Consider the following 21,495-nt stretch of genomic DNA (forward strand, 5'->3'; position numbering starts at 1 on the left):
TGGCATGCTGGACTCTGCTTTCTCTCTGCATGGAGAGAGAGAGAGAGAGAGAGCTATTAGTGAAGGGAATATGAATCATCTGTGGGCACACAGACCGGTGTGGAGGTGATGGATGAGCTGAGGTGCGGTCAAATTAGCAAAAAGAGCCATATGTTCGCAAACAGCTTTTCAAAACAGGTTTTTCACTGGCTTTAAATACGCTGCAAACATTTGAGGACACAAGGTACCCGAGGTTGTTTTCTGCAAACATGTACATGGTGGATGCTGGACTAAGGGTTACTGAAATGTTTACACTAAAAGTACAAAGAAAAAAGAATACCTCTAAATTGTTAAGGGATTTCACTGTGTGAGCTTGTGCAAGGGCCAATCATTTAGGAAGGGAAAAGAAGGAATTCCAAGACAGAGAGCAAGTAGAAGAGAGAGAGTAAAATATACAACCCAAGAAACATATCAGGAACATAATCAGGAACAGAGACATCTGACCTTCCATGTGTCTCACACAATCCATGACATCTGAGTTTGTGAACTCCGTGGAGCGGTTTAGACAATGGAACTGTTCTGACAGGCTGAAAACGCATTTCCTCTCATCGTACCTTTAATGGCGGACTGTTGTGAGAGGAACGACGTGGTGCTCTGACCGTACAAATGAGCCATAATGTATGGCCACTGTGTGTGTCCTTCTTAGTGAAAAATGGCATGCGTTAAAGCAGTCTCCTTTGTCCTTTGTTCCTTAATGGTAGGTGTGCTTTTGAAGATAGACCCTTTGTTTATACTTTAATGGGCCAGTGGTCAATTCCCAGTGCCGTTAGATGCCCAACCACCCCGGACAGGAAGAAAAAAAATACAATACCATTTATTTCCTCTTTTCCCACAACCATAAAGGAGTAATTATCATTCCTCTCAATGGAGATGCTAACATGTCTTCCTCTGACACGGCTGCTTCTTGTCCCGGTTTGATCAATACACTTCCCCAGCAGCTAATGAGAAAAGAGTGAGTCTGGGGCCCGCCTCTCGCCGAGGACAGCTAACGCAACAGCAAAGGCAGCTCAAAACACAGCTCTCATTAAAATGAGGAAATAGTAAAACAGAATCAGGATCTGTCATGGGTGGTGGCAAAGAGAACGAACGAACGAGGGGAGGGGGGAGACGGCAGACAGCTCAGCTTGGTGTAACTGTGGCTAATTAGTGGCCGTGGAGGGAAGATGGGTGGTGTGGGCATCGCACGCCGTGTGATTCATTATTCGCCGGCGCTAGGCTCTGTTCCTCCCGTTTGTGGGAGGATATGGACACTCCAATCAGGCACTCATAGAACGTGTGTGTATGTGTGAGGGAGTGAGAGAGAGAGAGAGAGAGAATACATATATAGAGAGGAAAGAGATAGAGAGGGGGAGAGTGAGTGTGGTGTGTGTGTGTGTATGGAGTGGTATGGTGGGTGTATGGTGTGTCTATGCATGATGTGTGTGTAGGGGGGAAGAGGTGGGGGTATCTGTGTGTGTGTGTGTATGTGTGTCCTGTATGTGTGAGAGGGCACACAAGAGAGGCTGGTGTGAGAGAGCTGGGGACTAATATTGAGGTAAACATCCACAAAAGAAAAACATCACTAGGTAGTTTGAAAAACATCACTAGGTTTACACATGGTTTGAAAACATCACTAGGTTTACACATGGTTTGAAAAACAGCACTAGGTTTACACATGGTTTGGAAACATCACTAGGTTTACACATGGTTTCAGACATCAGCTCAGAACCAAGCCTCTCTGTCTATAGATACTCCTGCGTTTCCTCATAGGCAGTTATACATCTGCCACAAACACCTGCTCTCGCACAGAGCCAGGAAACATATATCAAGTTGTTCTCCTTCACTCTTCTCCAAAGATCAGAAAGGTCTTCAAATCGGCATCTTAATTCTATTACCTGCAATCGAACAAACAAATGTTAAGTACTTAAATTCAGTGGGGTGTATTTTACATGTTATTATGGAGGGGTGTGCCCAAAACACACACACATCTTCTCGACCTCTAAGGTCCCAGGTGAAAAACCTGTTAGTAACACCTACTGTTAGAACTAAACATGGTGAAGTAGCTTTTAGCTGCTATGCGGCTCAGCTCTGTAACCAACGTTCGGATGACATCAAAAAGGCCCCAACTGTAGCCAGTTTTAAGTCTAGACTTAAGACCAAACTGTTCTCAGATACTTTCTGCTAACTGCGCCGAGTTACAAATTCTGAATCTGCCTTGATAATTATTCTACCTTGTCTTTTATTACTTTTTTACTACTTTTGCCTTTGTTTTTGATTACTAATTACTCTTTATTTTTTAATTATTTTACCTTGTGTTTTATGTTTTCTTTTTATTATGATCTTTACCTTTTAACTATTATTTGACTATATTGCCCTTCTATGCTTTTATTTGTTATTATTGTTTGGTTTTGTTTATGTAAAGCACATTGAATGACCTCTGTGTATGAAATGTGCTATATAAATAAACTTGACTTTGTGTGTGCACACACTCTCTCAAGGACTTGGAAAATTGACACACAATAGGGTGATAGGCGGCAGCTTGTCAGCCACATGCAAAACACTTGTTTTCCATTCCATCTTAACAACCACGTAACATCCTCAAAAGTGCACACCGCTAGGTTTTAATCTGTGAGCTTTTCAATGTGCCGTGATACTGTATCCCGCGTTCCCCTACTGCGTGTGTGTGTGTGAGTGTGTGGCATTACCACTGTGACACAGAGCAGTACAGGCCTTGCTGGGCGACGGCGATGTGGAGATTAGCATGCTTTCGGTGGGAATCAGGAGCGCAGCTCAATAATGAGTGTTAACCGCACAGGCAGAGAGGCGTCAGTGAATAAATAAATAAGGGGATTAGGAAGGGACCCCACCTTTAAGTCTCCATGCTCTTGCTCTCTCTCTTACACACACAAGCACACACACACACACACACACACCTGCTCCCTCTCTCTGCCTACACCTACACCCACCCTCTGCCCGAGAGCAAATGCAGACGGCTCCTTTTCAAATGAAAGAGGGGACCCAGGAAAGACCAGCGGTTCTGGCATGGGTGCGGCTGTCTTCCGGCTCAGATCCATTTGGGTCTCGGCAGCTCAATGGTGAGAGAGACAGCAGTGACAAACAGATAGTTGCTTGGACAGCCATTCCCTTGCTGTCTCCCATGACGCTGACAAACAGCCCTGCGGCTGGACAAGACTGTCGGGATTACATCAGGAGGACTTGTCTTTGTGCTGGCTTGGGAGGGGAATTCGCTACTTGCACTCGGCTTTGTTACGTATTTCCGTTTTGAAATAGTGCTGCCCAGACGTTTCCGGTACATTTTGTTTACATAGTTACGGTCACAGCCGGAGTTCCCATCCCATTCATTCATTGAAACGTTTACCGCAGAGCGGTACAAAATATGACCGCCGCCCAGTCCAGCACATGTTTTCCACAAAAATAAGTCACGCTGAAAGGCATCTGGTATCTGCTAGACAACAAGTACCAAAACATGATTAGTTCATAGATTTCACATGTAATATACATTTTATACAACCCCACCCCCATCTTGCCTGTTCATAATTCTGAGAAATTCTTGAATTGTGTGCATGTGTGCGTGTACATGTTTATGTTTATGTGTGTGTGGGTGGGTGTGTGTGCATGCATGTGCATGTGCTTGTGTGTTTGCCTGTTTATGTGCCTGTGTGTGTGCATGTGCATGCATGCGTATATATGTCTACTGTGTGAGTATGTGTCATACGTAGGATTACTGTGAATGTATGTGTGTGCGTGTGTATCTGTTTATGCACATGTGTGCATATGCAATGGGTTTACATGACCCCTGGAGGCAAACATACGCAAACAATTGGTCATCCTAAACCCTACGGTTCTCGAGATATTCACAGAAAACTGTGTCTGCCCTACCCTCCTTTCGGGGGGTCCAGTCCAGCGGGGGGGCTACAGATCAAAACGAAAACAGGAGGTTCCATGCTATCCATGTGGGGTTACATGCCCACCAAGTTTTGTGTACCCCGGTCTTACAGTGTCCCGGGAATCCTTGACGGAAATTTGGACATGCTTCGCTGCGCGGGTGTCATAATTACATACAGCAAAACGAGTGTGCGTCGTAAATTAATGAAGACCATCCACCTACTTAAACAGCTTAAGTATTCTGAACATTGCTGTATCGTTGTGTAGGCTAATGCTTCAGCGAAATTTAACGGTGTAAGTTTCCATAGTTTACCAACCCATTCCGATCTGCGGCGAAAGTGGTTATGGTAATGGGATTTTGCAGACAAAAGTGGGTGGCAAACATTCGCCGGGATGAATTTAATATAACATCCCACACTAAGCCGTCGTCGTTAGATTTGTGTTGTGCGGTAGACGGCGGTAAACTAGGATTTAGCCTGTGAAGTGGAGGAGTTAAAAAAGCAGATGCAGGAATTACGGCTGCAGCGTGGTTTGCAGGATCCGATGAGGATAAGGTTTTACGCTAGGAATGCAAATTGCAATAGCCCAAAGGCCTCCTTACGCCATACGATTGTCCAGCGATTTTGATATGAGTATAGGCTATCGTTTGAGTTCCTGTTGATATCTAGTGCACTATGGAAAAAACGTTAAAGCTGTGTTGCAGGTTAACCACCACTGTCGATTAATGGGTAGGCTATAAGCAATAATCTCGTTGCAGTCATTGCAAAATCATAGTCCACATCTTTATGTGAGAGGGTCTAAAAGTCTTTCAAAACCTTTTCAGAGTCTTCAGAGAGACAAATTTACAATACGAATGCTATGATACACCCTCTTTGGGTCTGTCACCTGAAGTTAGGGCAAATCTCCCAGCAGCTTCCAGCGACTTCCCTGACACACAGGTATCATAGATTGCACCGAATTCAAATGCCAGACTCCATCCTCACTGCTATTGCAGAGTGAAATGAGTGTAGTGTTAAGTCACTGCACCATGAAAGGCCTGTTCCACATGGTGCAGTGACTTTTGTCTTCTTAGTATATGCAGGGACAGTGAGTGATAAAGAGTTGTTCAAAAGATCAGACTAGCAGAGCTACTCACAGAGGACATGACAGTAATGGTGGACAAGGGTTTCATAATTACCGACTGTGTGAATTCCAAGGTGTACTGCCCATCGTTTTTGCCCAGGAAGAGTCAGATGGTTGCACATTATGTAATTGCAACTCAAGCCATAGCACATCTCAGAGTACACATGGAGTACACGTAATCAGGAGGATACAAGAAAACAAGTTCTTAGCATCATCCCCCTAACCCAAACAGTAAATATCAGCCAAATGTTCACAATGGAATGCCTGTTATTCAATTATCAAAATAAGGCATTAGTGAAGGCCTGGCTTAAATAAATACATACCATCTCAATAAACACATAAATAATGTTACTTGCCATTTATTTTTAATGTAAAATTTGATGTACAGTACATACAATATAGTACAACATAGCTCAAAAGTAAAATAGTGGGTACTGTACACATGAATCACATAGATACATTTTCTCACATTGAAAAAACTACCTATAATATCATCATTAATATATACATTATTTAGTCTCTTTTACAAATAAAATGTATAAAACGTTTGAACCATGGGGTCTGTCATGTCTTTGACTCAATAACTAGTGTTTTTAGGAGTGTCAGTCCATTACAACAATCATTAGGCCCCTTTGTATAGATTTGTAAAAATGAGCAACAATCATTAGGCCCCTTTGTATAGATACTGTGCAGGCTGTTGATATGACAGGACACTTCCCTTTTGGAATAACCCGATACCAATCTCTACAAGGGGCTGGTTAGATCTCAGGTTCATGGTAGTAACGAGTGGCTGTTCCTCAATACTGAATCTACTGTATGCCTCTGTTATTCTGAACATGCAGGGATCAGGTAATGGCCAGACCAGGCCTCTGTACATCCACTCCTGAAAAACTAAAAAAAAAAAAAAAAAAAAAAATAAAAAAAAAAAAAATATATATATATATATATATATATATATATATAAAACTAGATGTACCGCATAACGGTACAAAATATGACCGCCACTCAGTCCTGTACATCCATTCCGCGAAAATAAAATCATATAAATGAATTTGTCTCCCACTTCTACTCCATCCCCCACAAACTTTTGTGTATGCTCGTTTGGAATGTGTGTTTGCGGGGCCACACAAAAGTAGCCTACTGGCTGCAAAGGTGAATAGATTTGTAGCACTTGCCAAAAAATTGTAGCATTGTTATAAAACCTTTAAAATATCTAAACAATCACAAGTAGGGCAGTTCATCACAGTCCATCCATTGCAACTGGACTGATGAAAGGTACACCTGTAGGCTACATTGTATTTGGGAAAAGCAGAAGGTAGCAGCATAATGTATTTATTTATTTATTTATTTATTATTATTATTAAACAAAACAATCCCTGTCAGTTCCATGCAGTTTTCAACAGCTATCAAGAAGAGAGGTCATGTCATGGATTTTTGTGAATGTTTCTTCTTCTACATATGCATAAGTTTAGTCATCTAGTTCATATGATATTCAGCTTTATTGTCAATGCACAAATTAAATACCAGTAGTCTAAAACAAAATGCCGTTTTACCCAGTGGTGCAAATAACTGACATGTCCAAAAGGGCCTTCATGAAATGCGTTGCTAGACTGTTCATACACATTTTAACGGGCCAAGTTGAAGAGCTACTGTCCGTTATTGTTTGTGCAAATAATATGCTGATTCATGTTCCCTTGCATTTTGCAACTACAGTATGAGGTCCATGGTTAGTCTGGCTTTCGCCAGACCAAGCTCAATCTTTTAAGAAATTGAAAAGGAATCGCCGGCAGATCAGGCTGAGTTCACCCAGCCTAGTCCATTGTAGGCGCCCGATAGAAATATTGTTTAATTGCATTGCATGTAAATGCAATGGACTATTATCACTGTTCTTCTTATTATCTGTTCTTATTATTCTTCTTCCGACCAAATTTGACGTTTAATGACACTAAAACAGGGGTCTCAAACTCAAATGAGCTGGGGGCCAATTCTGCCAATGTCATCTGATTGGAGGGCCGGCTATTTCTGAAAATGCAATGTTCTTTTTTTCAAATACCACACAAAACTGCAATCAGAAAGTGCAAGTGTTTTTATCTAGTTTTAGACACCTGTGCTAGCAACCTTAGCTTATAAATAAAATAATGATAAAATAAATATTAATACAAATTATAAAATAAATGAAAAACATAAAAACAGGTATGTGTGTGTGTTTCACACCAAATACAAATATTTCCTCTCATAACTTTTTTAAACCTGGCAAACTAGGCATCAGGGTTAAGAAAGCAACACCATTGGATTTTTATATCAAAATTTCAAAAGGCCATGGCTTGAAAGTGGTCACACCGTAAATGTAAAAATCTTTGAGTAAAACAAAAGTTTATGAAGGGGGTAAATTTACCCATCTAATTTGTCACTGGATGGCAAGCACCTCAAATTATGCACCTTTCAGTAAATACTGGATGAACATATTTAAGCAGGTTTACTTTCCTTTTTTCATATTACCCACATAACAAATTAACAGGAAAACACCTAAGATGTATACCAACACCTAAGATGTTGTGGTTTAGTAATAGATTACTACAATATAGGCCTACAATAAAGTATTCTGGTCAAACAGTTCCTATATGGGTAATCTGCAGTACCCAGAAGTTTGCATCATATTGCGGGTGACTAGTTCTTTAGAGCCCTATTTCTACTAGCCCTGCTGTCTGTACCACATCCATTACGGACACTATCATCACGATTACCACTGCAACCTCCAAGCTATGTTGGGCAGAGGGTCGAAACAAGCATGGTATGCTTAGTGGACACCGTTGTATACACGCACCTCCATTCACAGGCCACCGTGACTATCACTGTCATAGGCGATTGATCATAATCTCCAATAGGATATTCTCCTTCAGAATTAGAATAGGTGAATAACATAGCTTACCTAAGACTTCATCAACGTTTTCAACATTTAGGTGTAGGCCTATTTCTGCTTAATTTCTGCTTCAATTTCTGCAACACTATGGCCTGCATCGGCTTCAGCGTCATTACAAATGCACGTCTTTGTGTTTCTCGCGTGTAATACAAGTATTTCCTGAAAACTTTCTTGGCGATTTTGGGTTTGAATCAAGCTCTGGATGTCTTGCACATAGTGGAGCAGAGTAGGCCTACAAATGAGATTTGTCACCGTACCTGGATCTATCGTCTATTTTAATCAGTATCGTTGTTTGTCGCAATTAATAGCCTCAAGGGCCGGATTACATTATTATTTTGTCATACGTCGCGGGCCGGAATTGGGCAGGACGCGGGCCAGATGTTTGAGACCCCTGCTCTAAAACCACTGAACCGTTTGACGTCATTCAAACACTCCTACAAAGGTCTTGTAACGGACAATTCTACAAAGTATTTTTTACATTTGTGAACATTATACTTTTTGAGATATTTACGATAAAAGAGCAATAAATTCCCATAGAGTTAACGTTGAGACGCTTTGGCGGCAAAGATGCATTGTTACGTGAGTGCTAATTAAGCTTTAGATCTACAGCTGTGAAAACATTCCAACACTAAAAGCAATCTAACATTGAAGTAGAATCTACCATTCCACAGCTGCGGTAAACCTGAACGTTAACGTTTTTGTCGCCTGCTGTACTCCTGCTATCTTTCAGAGGGTTTCTGTAATTACAGACAAGGTAAGTGTTCCATTTTTTGGTATCTGACTTATTTAGAACTATGTCGTCAAACAGTATATCATTTAAGTTAGCATTAACGTTAGAGATGTGCGAAATGAGTGGTCGTTGATATGTGTTGTGTTATGTAAGGAAACCTACTGTTAATTAACGTTATATATGTCGTCAAACGTTAACGTTACAGTAACCGGTTAGCTGTAGGGAGCGTTATAAATAGCTAAACACAATCAAACCTCACGTTAACGTTAGCACTATATTAAGATAACGACAGTCAAACCTAACGTTAGCTCCCGGCTAAAGTTTAACGTCAGCACTATATTTAGCTAACGACAATCAAACCTCAGCTAGTACTATATTTGCTCATTACTAACGTTAACGTTACCTAACGTTAACGTTAACCAAATAAAGTACGGATACTCTGGCTCAGGTTAAGTTACAGGCCTAGAAGCTAGAAATGTTACTCGTTAACGTTATTGATATTTGCTCGTAACTTTTAGTCTCTAGAAGCTACCCCTCACATTTTAGTAAAAGCCATGCTCCTTTTTATTTTAACGTTACTAAACACCGCTGAAGTGTTTGTGCGACTCAAATCTCGGTCGGCATTTGGTAACCTTATAGTCCAGTCATTTTTTGGAGAAAGGGTTGAACAAATTGCAACACAAGCAAACTCTATGTTTTTTCACATTTGTGAACTTTATACTTTTTTAGATATTTATGATAAAAGAGCAAGAAATGCTCATAGAGTTAACATTGACCGCCGTGGCGGCAACTTTTAGCATTATGACGTGACCTCCACCTGAAAGCAATCAACAGTAGCAGAGCTACCTGGAGCTGTGAATCTGCTGAACGTCTTCGCTGCTGTGCCGTGGTCACTTTATATGCTCGTGAAACTCTCATTCAGAGGCACATTTCTCTAATTACAGACAAGGTAAGTGTTCCGGTTTTTGGTATTTTAATCATTTATGTCGTCAAACATTATGTAACCCTCGCGTTATACATGTGTGAATGTATGAAACATGTACTCTGAGTATCATTCTGCTGTATTAAAACAAAGAATGTTGATCAATATTGAATTGACCATTTATTTTTACTGACTGTCATATACTCTAAGCTAACATCTAACCAAGTAAGTGGTTTTCAAGAATACTGTAAGACTGTGTAATCTGAATAATCATACTGTAAGTAATATAATGTTATACACAGCAGCTTTTTTGCATTTACATGCAATGGTAATTCCCTGGAATTGCATTTTCTAGTTTTGCAATTGAGATATCCACGCACTAGCGCAGCTGTGTGAATCACGGAAAGCGACACTTCTAAATGGAACCCAACCCACTGTACAGTAGCTCAAGGTCTATGGCTAAAGCAGCCATAATGAAAGCGTTATCATTGTTTGGATACTTCACACACGTGTTTTTTAATCGCATAGACTACTACTACCAAGCTGGAATCAAAGCACATCGACTCCCCTCTCACACTCTAAACACGCACTTCGAACAAATAAAAAACGTCTCAGTCTCACGGTATAGCCATAGGCAAAACTGTATCGGACCGGTGTAACGTTGGTACTAAATCATCCATTGCAAAGAATGATTTTTTGTACGCGATGCAACAAATATGTGTAGGTACAGCCCTGCCCTGGATACATCTCTCAACGTGCGCTCTAAAACATTTGGTTTAAATGGAGATGTAGATCACGGGTGCGTTAATAAATCTACATTCGCGGTGAGTTGACACAAATTATTCACTTTGACGAATTTATGTAGTTTCAGTCCTAGTTACTTTACTTTGAGCCATGCTCTTCCTTACTTGAATCACCTTTGAAAGTACAGGATTGAAGTAGCCTACAGTATATGGGTGTTTGGGAATGAACGTTGACTGAGATGCTTTTTGAGACTTTGAGCTAAATGTTTCAGCCTGGTGTTTAGGATGCATCATCAGGTTATCTTTCAGGTAGCCTATATTTTCCATATTTTTCCAGAAAACCATCACGTAGCGAACGTGTTGTGGCTAACTCACTTAGCTCCTGTTAGTAGCCTAGGTTATGGTTATAGGCCTAAGCAAATGAGATGACAGTCGAAAGATGCAATTAGTGCTGTTATCAATTTTCTTGGTAGCCTACAGTGTTTCCCATACATTGACTAATCTGTGGCGGGGTGCCACAAAATCAAAATCGGAACAGATGAATATTCTATGTTTAATTTAATTTAATTTAAATATAAGATCAAATCCTTGCATTGCCATTGAGCTGCACTTTTTACGCACGCAGCCTTTCCTTACCCCCCGCCCCGCTCTCTGTCGTAGCCTGCTGCCCCTCCTCTGCATGTGCATTTAACAAAATATTCACGATTGTTGAAGGATTGTTGTTGCCACAGAAGCATTGCATAGAAGACGTCTGGCTAAATTTGCTATTAAATCCGCTTAGCATCGTGACCATGCTGCGCAAATTTGTTCAAAACTGCTGCATTGAAGTTAACTCTGCTAAGGTCTTATCACAAAATAGTAGGCTACATTGAAGACACTAAACTTAAAGTTAAGTTATGCAATCAATCAGTATCTCAAAGCTAACGTTAGAATACTGTGTGGATGTTGAATTTAGCATGCTTAGCCTACTTACAGCTGCTTGTCAATTTTGTTGAAGGGTTCATTTTATTGACTCTGACACTGAATGTTCCCGATGTAAATGGAAAAGGAAAACCCAAAATCCCGATGTAAATGGAAAAGTGTTTTCCAAAATTCAAAAGTGCTTGTTCCAAGGAGAAGTAGGAACCTTTATTTTAACTTTGTAGAAAACGTTATGAATTGCATCCACACATCAGCAGCCTTTTAATGTTAACTGTGTTAATCACGAACATCTTAAAGTGACAGGCACTCAATTAGACCTAAGTTTATACACTACCAAGACGATCTTAATACCCCTTGTCCAAGTCAGCTACCGGCACAAATTGAATCCAATTCTGTGGGAAACACTGAGCCTATAACCGCATTTATGGTTTTCTACAAATACATCAATAATCAAATTGGCCTCTATCACTCAACCAATGCTAACGGTAACATTATTTTACCTACTCTAGGCTATTGATATAACTTAAGATTAACGTTAGCCTACCTGCAGTAAAACCAAGCATGTCTGATAAACATTCGCAGATTTATTTCGGGCTTCAAGAAGAAATGGGAATTACATGTCATGCAGAAATCATCATACCCTTTATTAGGCGTTCTCTGCGGTAAACTACAGTCTTGTCCTTGTAGGAGACGTAGTGTCTTTCCAACCCACTTTAGATTAACTTCCAACAAAATTACGTCTCAATGCAACGATGCGACATCTGGTGGACAAACGACTATGTGACGCCAATACTGGAAATGCAGCCAAATTATTATGATGAATATTTGGTTTTCCTTTAATCCTACTGAATTTGTAATTATGTATCGGCCGTTGTAGTTGCCGATACTGATGGTATAAAGCGCCTGTGTGTGTGTGTGTGCGTGTGTATATGTGTGCACCACCATCTACAGGCCAATGAGTGTACAGTCACTAAATGTACACATAACTTAATTTTTTTAGACCCCCCCATGGATAAAATTCTACGAAACTTGGCATACCCCCAGATAATGTCAGGTTAATCATACACATACAATTTGGTGCAGTTCTGAACATCTTAACTGAAGAGAGGGGCGATTAAAGCAGAATGATATTGCATTTTAATTTTTTACCGGGGGGGGGTGCAAATCACAAATGAGTGATTATGGGCTAGATTGATGTGGGCCCTTGAGACCAACATACCATAAAAATGTCTTCATCCTCGATTACCTTGGTTCAGGTAGTTATTTAGGAAAAACTGCATTTTTAGGGTTTCGGGGCCCAGCTGGTGGGGAGGGCCCTGGGGACCAAACGATTTTTTTCCGTAAAAGTCTAGTGGGGCTACATACCCACCAAATTTCATGTGCCCCGGTGCTTCGGTGTCCCGGGTATCGTGACCAAAAATTCAGGAAGTAGATGACGGGGGGAAAAAAAAAAAAACTTTTGACAATCCCTATATGACCGCTTCGCTACCTTCAATTTTTCAAATGAGGTTAAAGATGAGCATGTTGCTGTCTAAATTTTGTAATGTTGTTGTGTTTTTGTGTGTATGTGTGTGTCTGTGTGTGTATGTGTGTGTCTGTGTGTGCACCTAGCCACATGTGTGTGTTATTCCTCTCTCTCCTCTGCTCTGCTCTGGCATGGTTCGGTGTGTGTGTGTGTGTGTGTGGTTCCCTGCCGAGCCTCTCCCCGGGTAGCTCCCCCTGCTGTGTGGCGTGTCTGCTTGGTTCCCCGATCCCCCTCCCAAACCTCCACTCACACAAGCACGCACACACACACAACACGCACGCACACACACACACAACACATACACACAGAGACCCGCTCCTCTCAAAGCCCATTTTCTGCATTCATTTCATGGTCCTGCTCCTGTCAAAGTGGCGATTTCAGGGATGAATCCACCCAACGCCACCCAGGTTTACCAGGCTTAGGGGAATTTTGATGCACAATGACCTGACTCACTGTGACTGTGTGTATGTGTGTGCGTGTGTGTGTGTGATGTTATGGGTGTATTCAGGGTGATTAGTCATCTGTCTGTATTCCATTTTAATGTGAATGTATTTGTGTCTATTGACTGTGTACATGTGTACTGTATGTGATTGTGTGAGTGTGTCGTGTGTCTGTGCATATATTATGTGTGTGTGTGTGTGTGTGTTAGTTAGTTAGTTTATTAGTTGTCCCCTTGGGGAAATTCTTTTTCACATTTTCCATACAGCATTTCATCCTTCATAGTCACAGGCACAGAGATGCACATACATGGGAATTACATACTGACATACACCTTACATACATCACAGGCAATTGACACAGACCTTTACATAAAATATTAGGGTTTTCATGGGAAAAACATACATTTTTTTGCACTGCATATATTTATCTGTGGGTCTTTGTGTTGTTGAGTGTTTGGATTCCTATGGGGATTAGGCTTCTGCTGAAGCGGGCTTTATTGCACCTTATGCTACTAAACCTCCTGCCAGAGGGTAGGGGTGAGAAGTAGCGGTTGAGTGGGTGGGTAATGTCCAGGGCTATTGAATGAGCAATATGTGCGATGGCCTTAGTGTTTAGTTCTTGTAGGTTTGGGGTATGTAGACCTATTATTTTGGTGGCAGTATTGGTTAGTTGGGTGAGTTTTTTACGTTTTTTTACAGTAAGGATGTTGAAGAAGCAGGTGGAACAGTATAAAAGGATGGGTTGGACAATGCTGGTATACAGTAGTAGGAGTAGATGAGGGGCAACCTTTTAGTCCTTTTAGTTTGCGCACTGCCGACAGTCTTTGGTTTCTTTTTTTCTGTGTGCCGATGCCGTTTGTGTGTGTGTGTGTGTGTGTTCTGATGTTAACTAAGTTTGCCTTAAATCCTTATCAGATTGCCTGTCTATTTGTCTGCCATTCTACCATTTAAACTGTTGATTTAGTCTCTACATCCTTCTATTATTTCCCCTGCACTTCCACGTCTGGCCTACCTTCTATAGGCCATCTATAGGTCACATCGGCATCCTAATTATATGACCTGCAATCAAACAAACAAATGTTAAGTACTTACATTCTGTAAGTATGTATTTTATGTGTTATTATGGAGTGGTGTGACCAAACACACACCTACACACACACATGTACACCATAATACCACAACAACTCATCTGCAAACTTGACAAACTGGGACTCAGTACCTACCTCTGCAACTGGCTACTGGACTTCCTCTGTCAGAGGCCCCAAGTAGTACGTGTTGGCAACAATACCTCAAGCAGCATCACACTGAGCACAGGGGCCCCAAAGGCTGCGTGCTCAGTCCGCTGCTCTTCACCCTGCTGGACGATGACTGCACTGCAACCTACAGCAACAATCACATAGTGAAATTTGCTGACGACACAACTCTGGTGGGTCTCATCACCAAGGGCTTACGAGACTCAATACAGGTTGGAGGTGGACACCATCTGACCACGTGGTGCAGGGACAACAACCTCCTGCTGAACGTCAGCAAGACCAAAGAGATTGTTGTTGACTTCGGAGAGGTCACACCCAACACCTGCCACTGACCATCGACGGTGGTGCTGTGGTGGGAGAGCGAGCAGCACCAAATTCCTGGGGGTGCACATCGGTGAAGACCTCTCCTGGACCACCAACACTGCATCACTGGCTAAGAGAGCTCAGCGCCGCCTGTACTTCCTCGCGGAAACTCAGGCGAGCAAGTGCTCCACCAGCCATCATGACCACATTCTACCGAGGCACCATTGAGAGCATCCTCTCCAGCTGTATCGCTGTGTGGGGCGGAAGCTGCACTGAATACAACAGGAAAGCCCTGCAGCGCATAGTGAACACAGCTGGAAGGATTATTGGTGCTTCACTCCCCTCCCTGAAGGACATTTACACCACCCACCTCACCCGCAAGGCGACCAAAATTGTGAGTGATGCAAGTCACCCCGCTCACAATCTGTTTGATCTACTGCCCTCTGGGAAGAGGTACAGAAGCCTGCGCCCCAAGACTACCAGACTCACCAACAGCTTCATACACCAAGCTGTAAGGATGCTGAACTCTCTCCCTCCTCTCCCCCCTCCACCCTCAGCTACATAACATCCTGGACATTGAACCCACAATGGCCGCCTGCACTACTCCACTTGCACACTTGAACACTTGTACACTTTACAACTTGGTGTTGTTGTCCTGAAAACACAACACTTCTGCTGCTCTTACATAACTTGCACCACTATGCCACTTTCTTTATTACTTAGGTCAAACAGAACTACCCAAGCCTTTTATTGGCCTGACTTTGCACTAGTATTTTATTGACTGTCTATGCACAATTTCAACCAAATTTTGCTGCTCTTATTTTTTCATTATTATATGTGCCCTCTTATTTACTTATTTACTTACTTTTTTGTTTACTTGAATGTTATGTTTGTCTGTGGACTTAAATTGGTAAAATATGTCTTGTCTTCACCGTGGGATAGTGAGAAACGTAATTTCGATCTCTTTGTATGTCTGGAACATGTGAAGAAATTGACAATAAAGCTGACTTTGACTTTGACTTTGACATGTGCTCACACACACACACACACACACACACACATACAGTGCATGCACACACTCGCTCAAGGACTTTGAAAATTGACTCTCACACACAACAGGATGACAGGCGGCGGCTTGTCAGCCACATGCAAAACACTTGTTTTCCATTCCATCTTAACAACCACATAACATCCTCAAAAGTGCACACCCCCTAGGTTTTAATCCGTGAGCTTTTCAGTGTGCCGTGATACTGCATCCCACGTTCCCCTACTGTATGTGTGTGTGTGTGTACTGTATGTGTGTGTGTGTGTGTGTGTGTTCCCCCATGACCGCTCTCCCTCGTCCTTGTGTGCCACCTCAGACCACTGCTGCTATAACACACTGTGGCGGGAGGATATCATGGCCCCACAGTGGAGTTGAAAAGGTTGTGCTGTTCGAGGGATTGCTGCTGCTGCTGCTGCTGTTTACATGGCATTATAATGAGCCATAGTGGGTAAATAACAGGCACCCGGTAGGTTAATATGGAATGGTGCGGAGGTGGGGGCACTATGGCGGAATGGTGCGGAGGTGGGGGCACTATGGCGGAGTGAAAGAGGACCGCGGTGTCAGAGCCGGAGCCGCCGCTGAGCTATAATGAGATGGAGAGGCCGAATAGTCGGCACCTGGTGGCTGAGCGCGGCATCGTGGCGATGCGGTGGAGTTGAAAGGGCCGTAGTGTCAGTGCCGGCACAGCCAGAGTTCCAAGATGAAGGCCTAGTGCACGCAGGAGGCTTAAAAGGGATTAGACTGCATTAAAGCACTCCCTTTTATTCTGTAATGTAACACTTTGAATGTTAAATCAATCACCTTGGCTCCCTCTGAAACATCCACACACACACGCGCGCGCGCTCGCTACCTCGCTCTCACAGTTGCTCGCCGCTTACACACACTCACACTCACACACACAGCCACATTCACACGGACACAAAGAGAGAACGAGAGAGAGTCATTCACTCAGTCATTCAGGCACAGGCACACCTTCAGACACATTGACATTGCCTTCTTTTCTTTCCATTTCTCACTTCTTTTTTCTCATTCTTTCTCTCTCTCGTCCTCTTTCTCTATTTATTTTCTCATTATCTCCCCCTCTCTCTCTCTTTATCTCTCTCTCCCACTTTCTCTCTCTCTTTATCTCACAGTCTCTCTCTCCCACTCTTTTTCTCTCTCTCTCTCTCCCAGACGAGTCTGATCTCTCTCACTAGGTTTTCTCCTGCGGTGGAGTAACAGACACCTTTTCCTCACTCTCCACTGGACCTAAGTGTCTCATACCAGTGACCAGTCGGTAATTCCCCTTCCTCGAGCCCGCCAGCACCATTAGTCGACAACGGCAGCAGGACACACGACCGACTACAAACGCACCATATACATCACATGTGTCCACGACGCAGCATTATGTTCACAGACACACGGCCAAATTACTACCACTACAAACACACCATATACATCATACAGGTGCACAGCACCATATTATGTCCACAGACGCACGACTTAGAGACTGAGCCGTCATCAGGCAGGGTCGTGTCTGGCCAAACAAATGTTTAGCGGCATGTCGACGTGCACAGAAAGCATATGCTGAGCTGCGTATGGAGCGCAAAGGGCTATAGTCAGCTAAGATAGTCATCACGCGAGGGGCTATAGTCAGCTAAGATAGTCATCATGCCACTGACACCACTAAACACAGCCATGTGGCGAGTCCATATCTTTAATGGTGCGGAGGTGGGGGCACTATGGCGGAATGGTGCGGAGGTGGGGGCACTATGGCGGAATGGTGCGGAGGTGGGGGCACTATGGCGGAATGGTGCGGAGGTGGGGGCACTATGGCGGAATGGTGCGGAGGTGGGGGCACTATGGCGGAATGGTGCGGAGGTGGGGGCACTATGGCGGAATGGTGCGGAGGTGGGGGCACTATGGCGGAATGGTGCGGAGGTGGGGGCACTATGGCGGAATGGTGCGGAGGTGGGGGCACTATGGCGGAATGGTGCGGAGGTGGGGGCACTATGGCGGAATGGTGCGGAGGTGGGGGCACTATGGCGGAATGGTGCGGAGGTGGGGGCACTATGGCGGAATGGTGCGGAGGTGGGGGCACTATGGCGGAATGGTGCGGAGGTGGGGGCACTATGGCGGAATGGTGCGGAGGTGGGGGCACTATGGCGGAATGGTGCGGAGGTGGGGGCACTATGGCGGAATGGTGCGGAGGTGGGGGCACTATGGCGGAATGGTGCGGAGGTGGGGGCACTATGGCGGAATGGTGCGGAGGTGGGGGCACTATGGCGGAATGGTGCGGAGGTGGGGGCACTATGGCGGAATGGTGCGGAGGTGGGGGCACTATGGCGGAATGGTGCGGAGGTGGGGGCACTATGGCGGAATGGTGCGGAGGTGGGGGCACTATGGCGGAATGGTGCGGAGGTGGGGGCACTATGGCGGAATGGTGCGGAGGTGGGGGCACTATGGCGGAATGGTGCGGAGGTGGGGGCACTATGGCGGAATGGTGCGGAGGTGGGGGCACTATGGCGGAATGGTGCGGAGGTGGGGGCACTATGGCGGAATGGTGCGGAGGTGGGGGCACTATGGCGGAATGGTGCGGAGGTGGGGGCACTATGGCGGAATGGTGCGGAGGTGGGGGCACTATGGCGGAATGGTGCGGAGGTGGGGGCACTATGGCGGAATGGTGCGGAGGTGGGGGCACTATGGCGGAATGGTGCGGAGGTGGGGGCACTATGGCGGAATGGTGCGGAGGTGGGGGCACTATGGCGGAATGGTGCGGAGGTGGGGGCACTATGGCGGAATGGTGCGGAGGTGGGGGCACTATGGCGGAATGGTGCGGAGGTGGGGGCACTATGGCGGAATGGTGCGGAGGTGGGGGCACTATGGCGGAATGGTGCGGAGGTGGGGGCACTATGGCGGAATGGTGCGGAGGTGGGGGCACTATGGCGGAATGGTGCGGAGGTGGGGGCACTATGGCGGAATGGTGCGGAGGTGGGGGCACTATGGCGGAATGGTGCGGAGGTGGGGGCACTATGGCGGAATGGTGCGGAGGTGGGGGCACTATGGCGGAATGGTGCGGAGGTGGGGGCACTATGGCGGAATGGTGCGGAGGTGGGGGCACTATGGCGGAATGGTGCGGAGGTGGGGGCACTATGGCGGAATGGTGCGGAGGTGGGGGCACTATGGCGGAATGGTGCGGAGGTGGGGGCACTATGGCGGAATGGTGCGGAGGTGGGGGCACTATGGCGGAATGGTGCGGAGGTGGGGGCACTATGGCGGAATGGTGCGGAGGTGGGGGCACTATGGCGGAATGGTGCGGAGGTGGGGGCACTATGGCGGAATGGTGCGGAGGTGGGGGCACTATGGCGGAATGGTGCGGAGGTGGGGGCACTATGGCGGAATGGTGCGGAGGTGGGGGCACTATGGCGGAATGGTGCGGAGGTGGGGGCACTATGGCGGAATGGTGCGGAGGTGGGGGCACTATGGCGGAATGGTGCGGAGGTGGGGGCACTATGGCGGAATGGTGCGGAGGTGGGGGCACTATGGCGGAATGGTGCGGAGGTGGGGGCACTATGGCGGAATGGTGCGGAGGTGGGGGCACTATGGCGGAATGGTGCGGAGGTGGGGGCACTATGGCGGAATGGTGCGGAGGTGGGGGCACTATGGCGGAATGGTGCGGAGGTGGGGGCACTATGGCGGAATGGTGAAGGGCTATAGTCAGCTAAGATAGTCATCCGAGGGGCTATAGTCAGCTAAGATAGTCATCATGCCACTGACACCACTAAACACAGCCATGTGGCGAGTCCATATGCGCAATTAAGGGCTCGCAAAATACAGCACCAAGCATCTATGCAGCAAGATTACGGTGAGAGAGAGAGAGGGGCTGAGTGAAAACAGAGTGACAGAGAAACAGAGGGAGGATGTAGATAGATAGATAGATAGATAGATAGTATCAATAGGAAGAGAGAGGGGCTAATAATGAGAAGGACAGAGAGAATAAGGAAAATGTGCAAAGAAACAGAGAGGAAGAGTGTGTGTGTGTGTTTGATTGTGTGTGTTTGAGAGAGAGAGAGATGATAGGTGGAAAATAAAGGAGTTGGAGAAAGACAGATGAAGCAAGGGAGAGAGAAAAGGAGAGAGAAAGAGCAAGGGAGAGAGAAAAGGAGAGAGAAAGAGCAAGGGAGAGAGAAAATAAGAGAGACAGAGCGATGGAGAGAAAGAAAAAAGAGAAAGATGGAGTGAGGAAGAAAGAAAAGAAGAGAGACCGAGTGAGGGAGAGAGAAAAGAAGAGAAAGGAAAGGAAAAGACGGAGTGAGGCGGGGGGAGAAGGGGAGGACATCTTTTAACCAGGTCCAGCCATCATCATGTCTATTGCACTCTGTGTGATGCACACATCTCTGTGTCCAGACGTCCAGGCGTCCCACTCACTCTAGGCTGGGCGGCTCTACTACTACTACTTCCATACTTTATCATGCCAGTGCAATGGAGGTTCCGCAGGTTATAATGAATAACCATCAAGACCTGGCCAAACTATTCAGTTTGCTGAGTGGGAAGATTGTGCCCATGCTATGTACACTCTATATGTGGTCATAAAGGTCACCATTGTACATCTACCAAATGGGTTTCTACGGGCCCCACTGCTGATGTACATTATGGACGTGTGCAATAAGGTGTGCAGTTGTAAGGAGATGGGTGAGGATGCATACTACGTTATGTGTTAAATTTGATTAAACATTTCCTTACAGAAAAGTAATGCAACAATTTGGTTCTCTCCTCACCAGTCTGTTTAATTGATAAATATGCCACTTCTGGAGAAGAAGTGTGGATGTCGAGGCAGTGGTGTGGAGGAGAGAGACTGCCTGAGTGGTAGTTGGCCCCACCTCACACAAACTGATATGGGAAAGGAGTGAGGAGAGGACGCTGGGAGTCATTTGGACAGGCACAAATAAGTCAATTTTTAACTAACCAGACACACACAAGGTATATGTTTAATGTTTGAATTTCATCTACTGGGCACTTTTCCATGATGAGGCCCCGTCGTTCTGAGTTACCTCTCTTCACAAACACACACACACACACACACCGACATCAACATTTATGTATCATCAGCATTTGTGTTGGGAATAAAGTCCACGACCTTGGCAGCATCAGCACTTCACTTTCACTCACCACTAAGATACCAAAATGCACACAGCTAATTGCATAGCACTTGCAGATACAATATGTTTATATAAAATAGAATAAATACTGTTGTGATGTAGATTTCATAAAGATTACAGGAATCTTCAGGATGTCATCAACTCTTAGACCACAAATGCACTCCTATTGTAGTTTCCAGAAACAACATGCTCTCTCTCTCTCTCTCTCTCTGTTTTTCTCTCTCTCTCAAACACACACACACTGATACAGTTCTCTAAGTTCCTTCTCTGACCTTAATCAGGCCATGTAAAACACACACATCGTGTAACTCTGGGGAAATTAATGTTAAATAAACATGACATTTGATGAATATTAATTTACAGCACATTATACAGTTTATCACAAGGCCATACCTCCTTGTTCATTAAGCAAAGACAGATGAAGAGGCCATCCAACCATGTTAAAGCAAACTGCTAGACTAGCTCTTCAATGTCATTATCAAACTAAAGCAGACTGCTAGACTAGCACT

The 21,495-nt window shown here is 44.7% G+C and overlaps 1 protein-coding gene across 1 annotated transcript in view; it reads right to left on the reverse strand.

Moving 5' to 3' along the window:
- Positions 1–17,544: 17,544 nt before the first annotated feature.
- LOC125306952 (extensin-3-like) overlaps positions 17,545–21,495 on the reverse strand; it is a 9,479-nt gene continuing 5,528 nt past the window's right edge. Inside the window, exon 2 of the mRNA XM_048262605.1 lies at positions 17,545–19,517. Within this exon, the coding sequence (XP_048118562.1) occupies positions 17,545–19,517 (1,973 nt within the window). The remainder of the gene's footprint in view (positions 19,518–21,495) is intronic.

The sequence above is a fragment of the Alosa alosa genome, chromosome 14 (assembly GCF_017589495.1).
Source record: "Alosa alosa isolate M-15738 ecotype Scorff River chromosome 14, AALO_Geno_1.1, whole genome shotgun sequence".
Classification (NCBI taxonomy): domain Eukaryota; kingdom Metazoa; phylum Chordata; class Actinopteri; order Clupeiformes; family Clupeidae; genus Alosa; species Alosa alosa.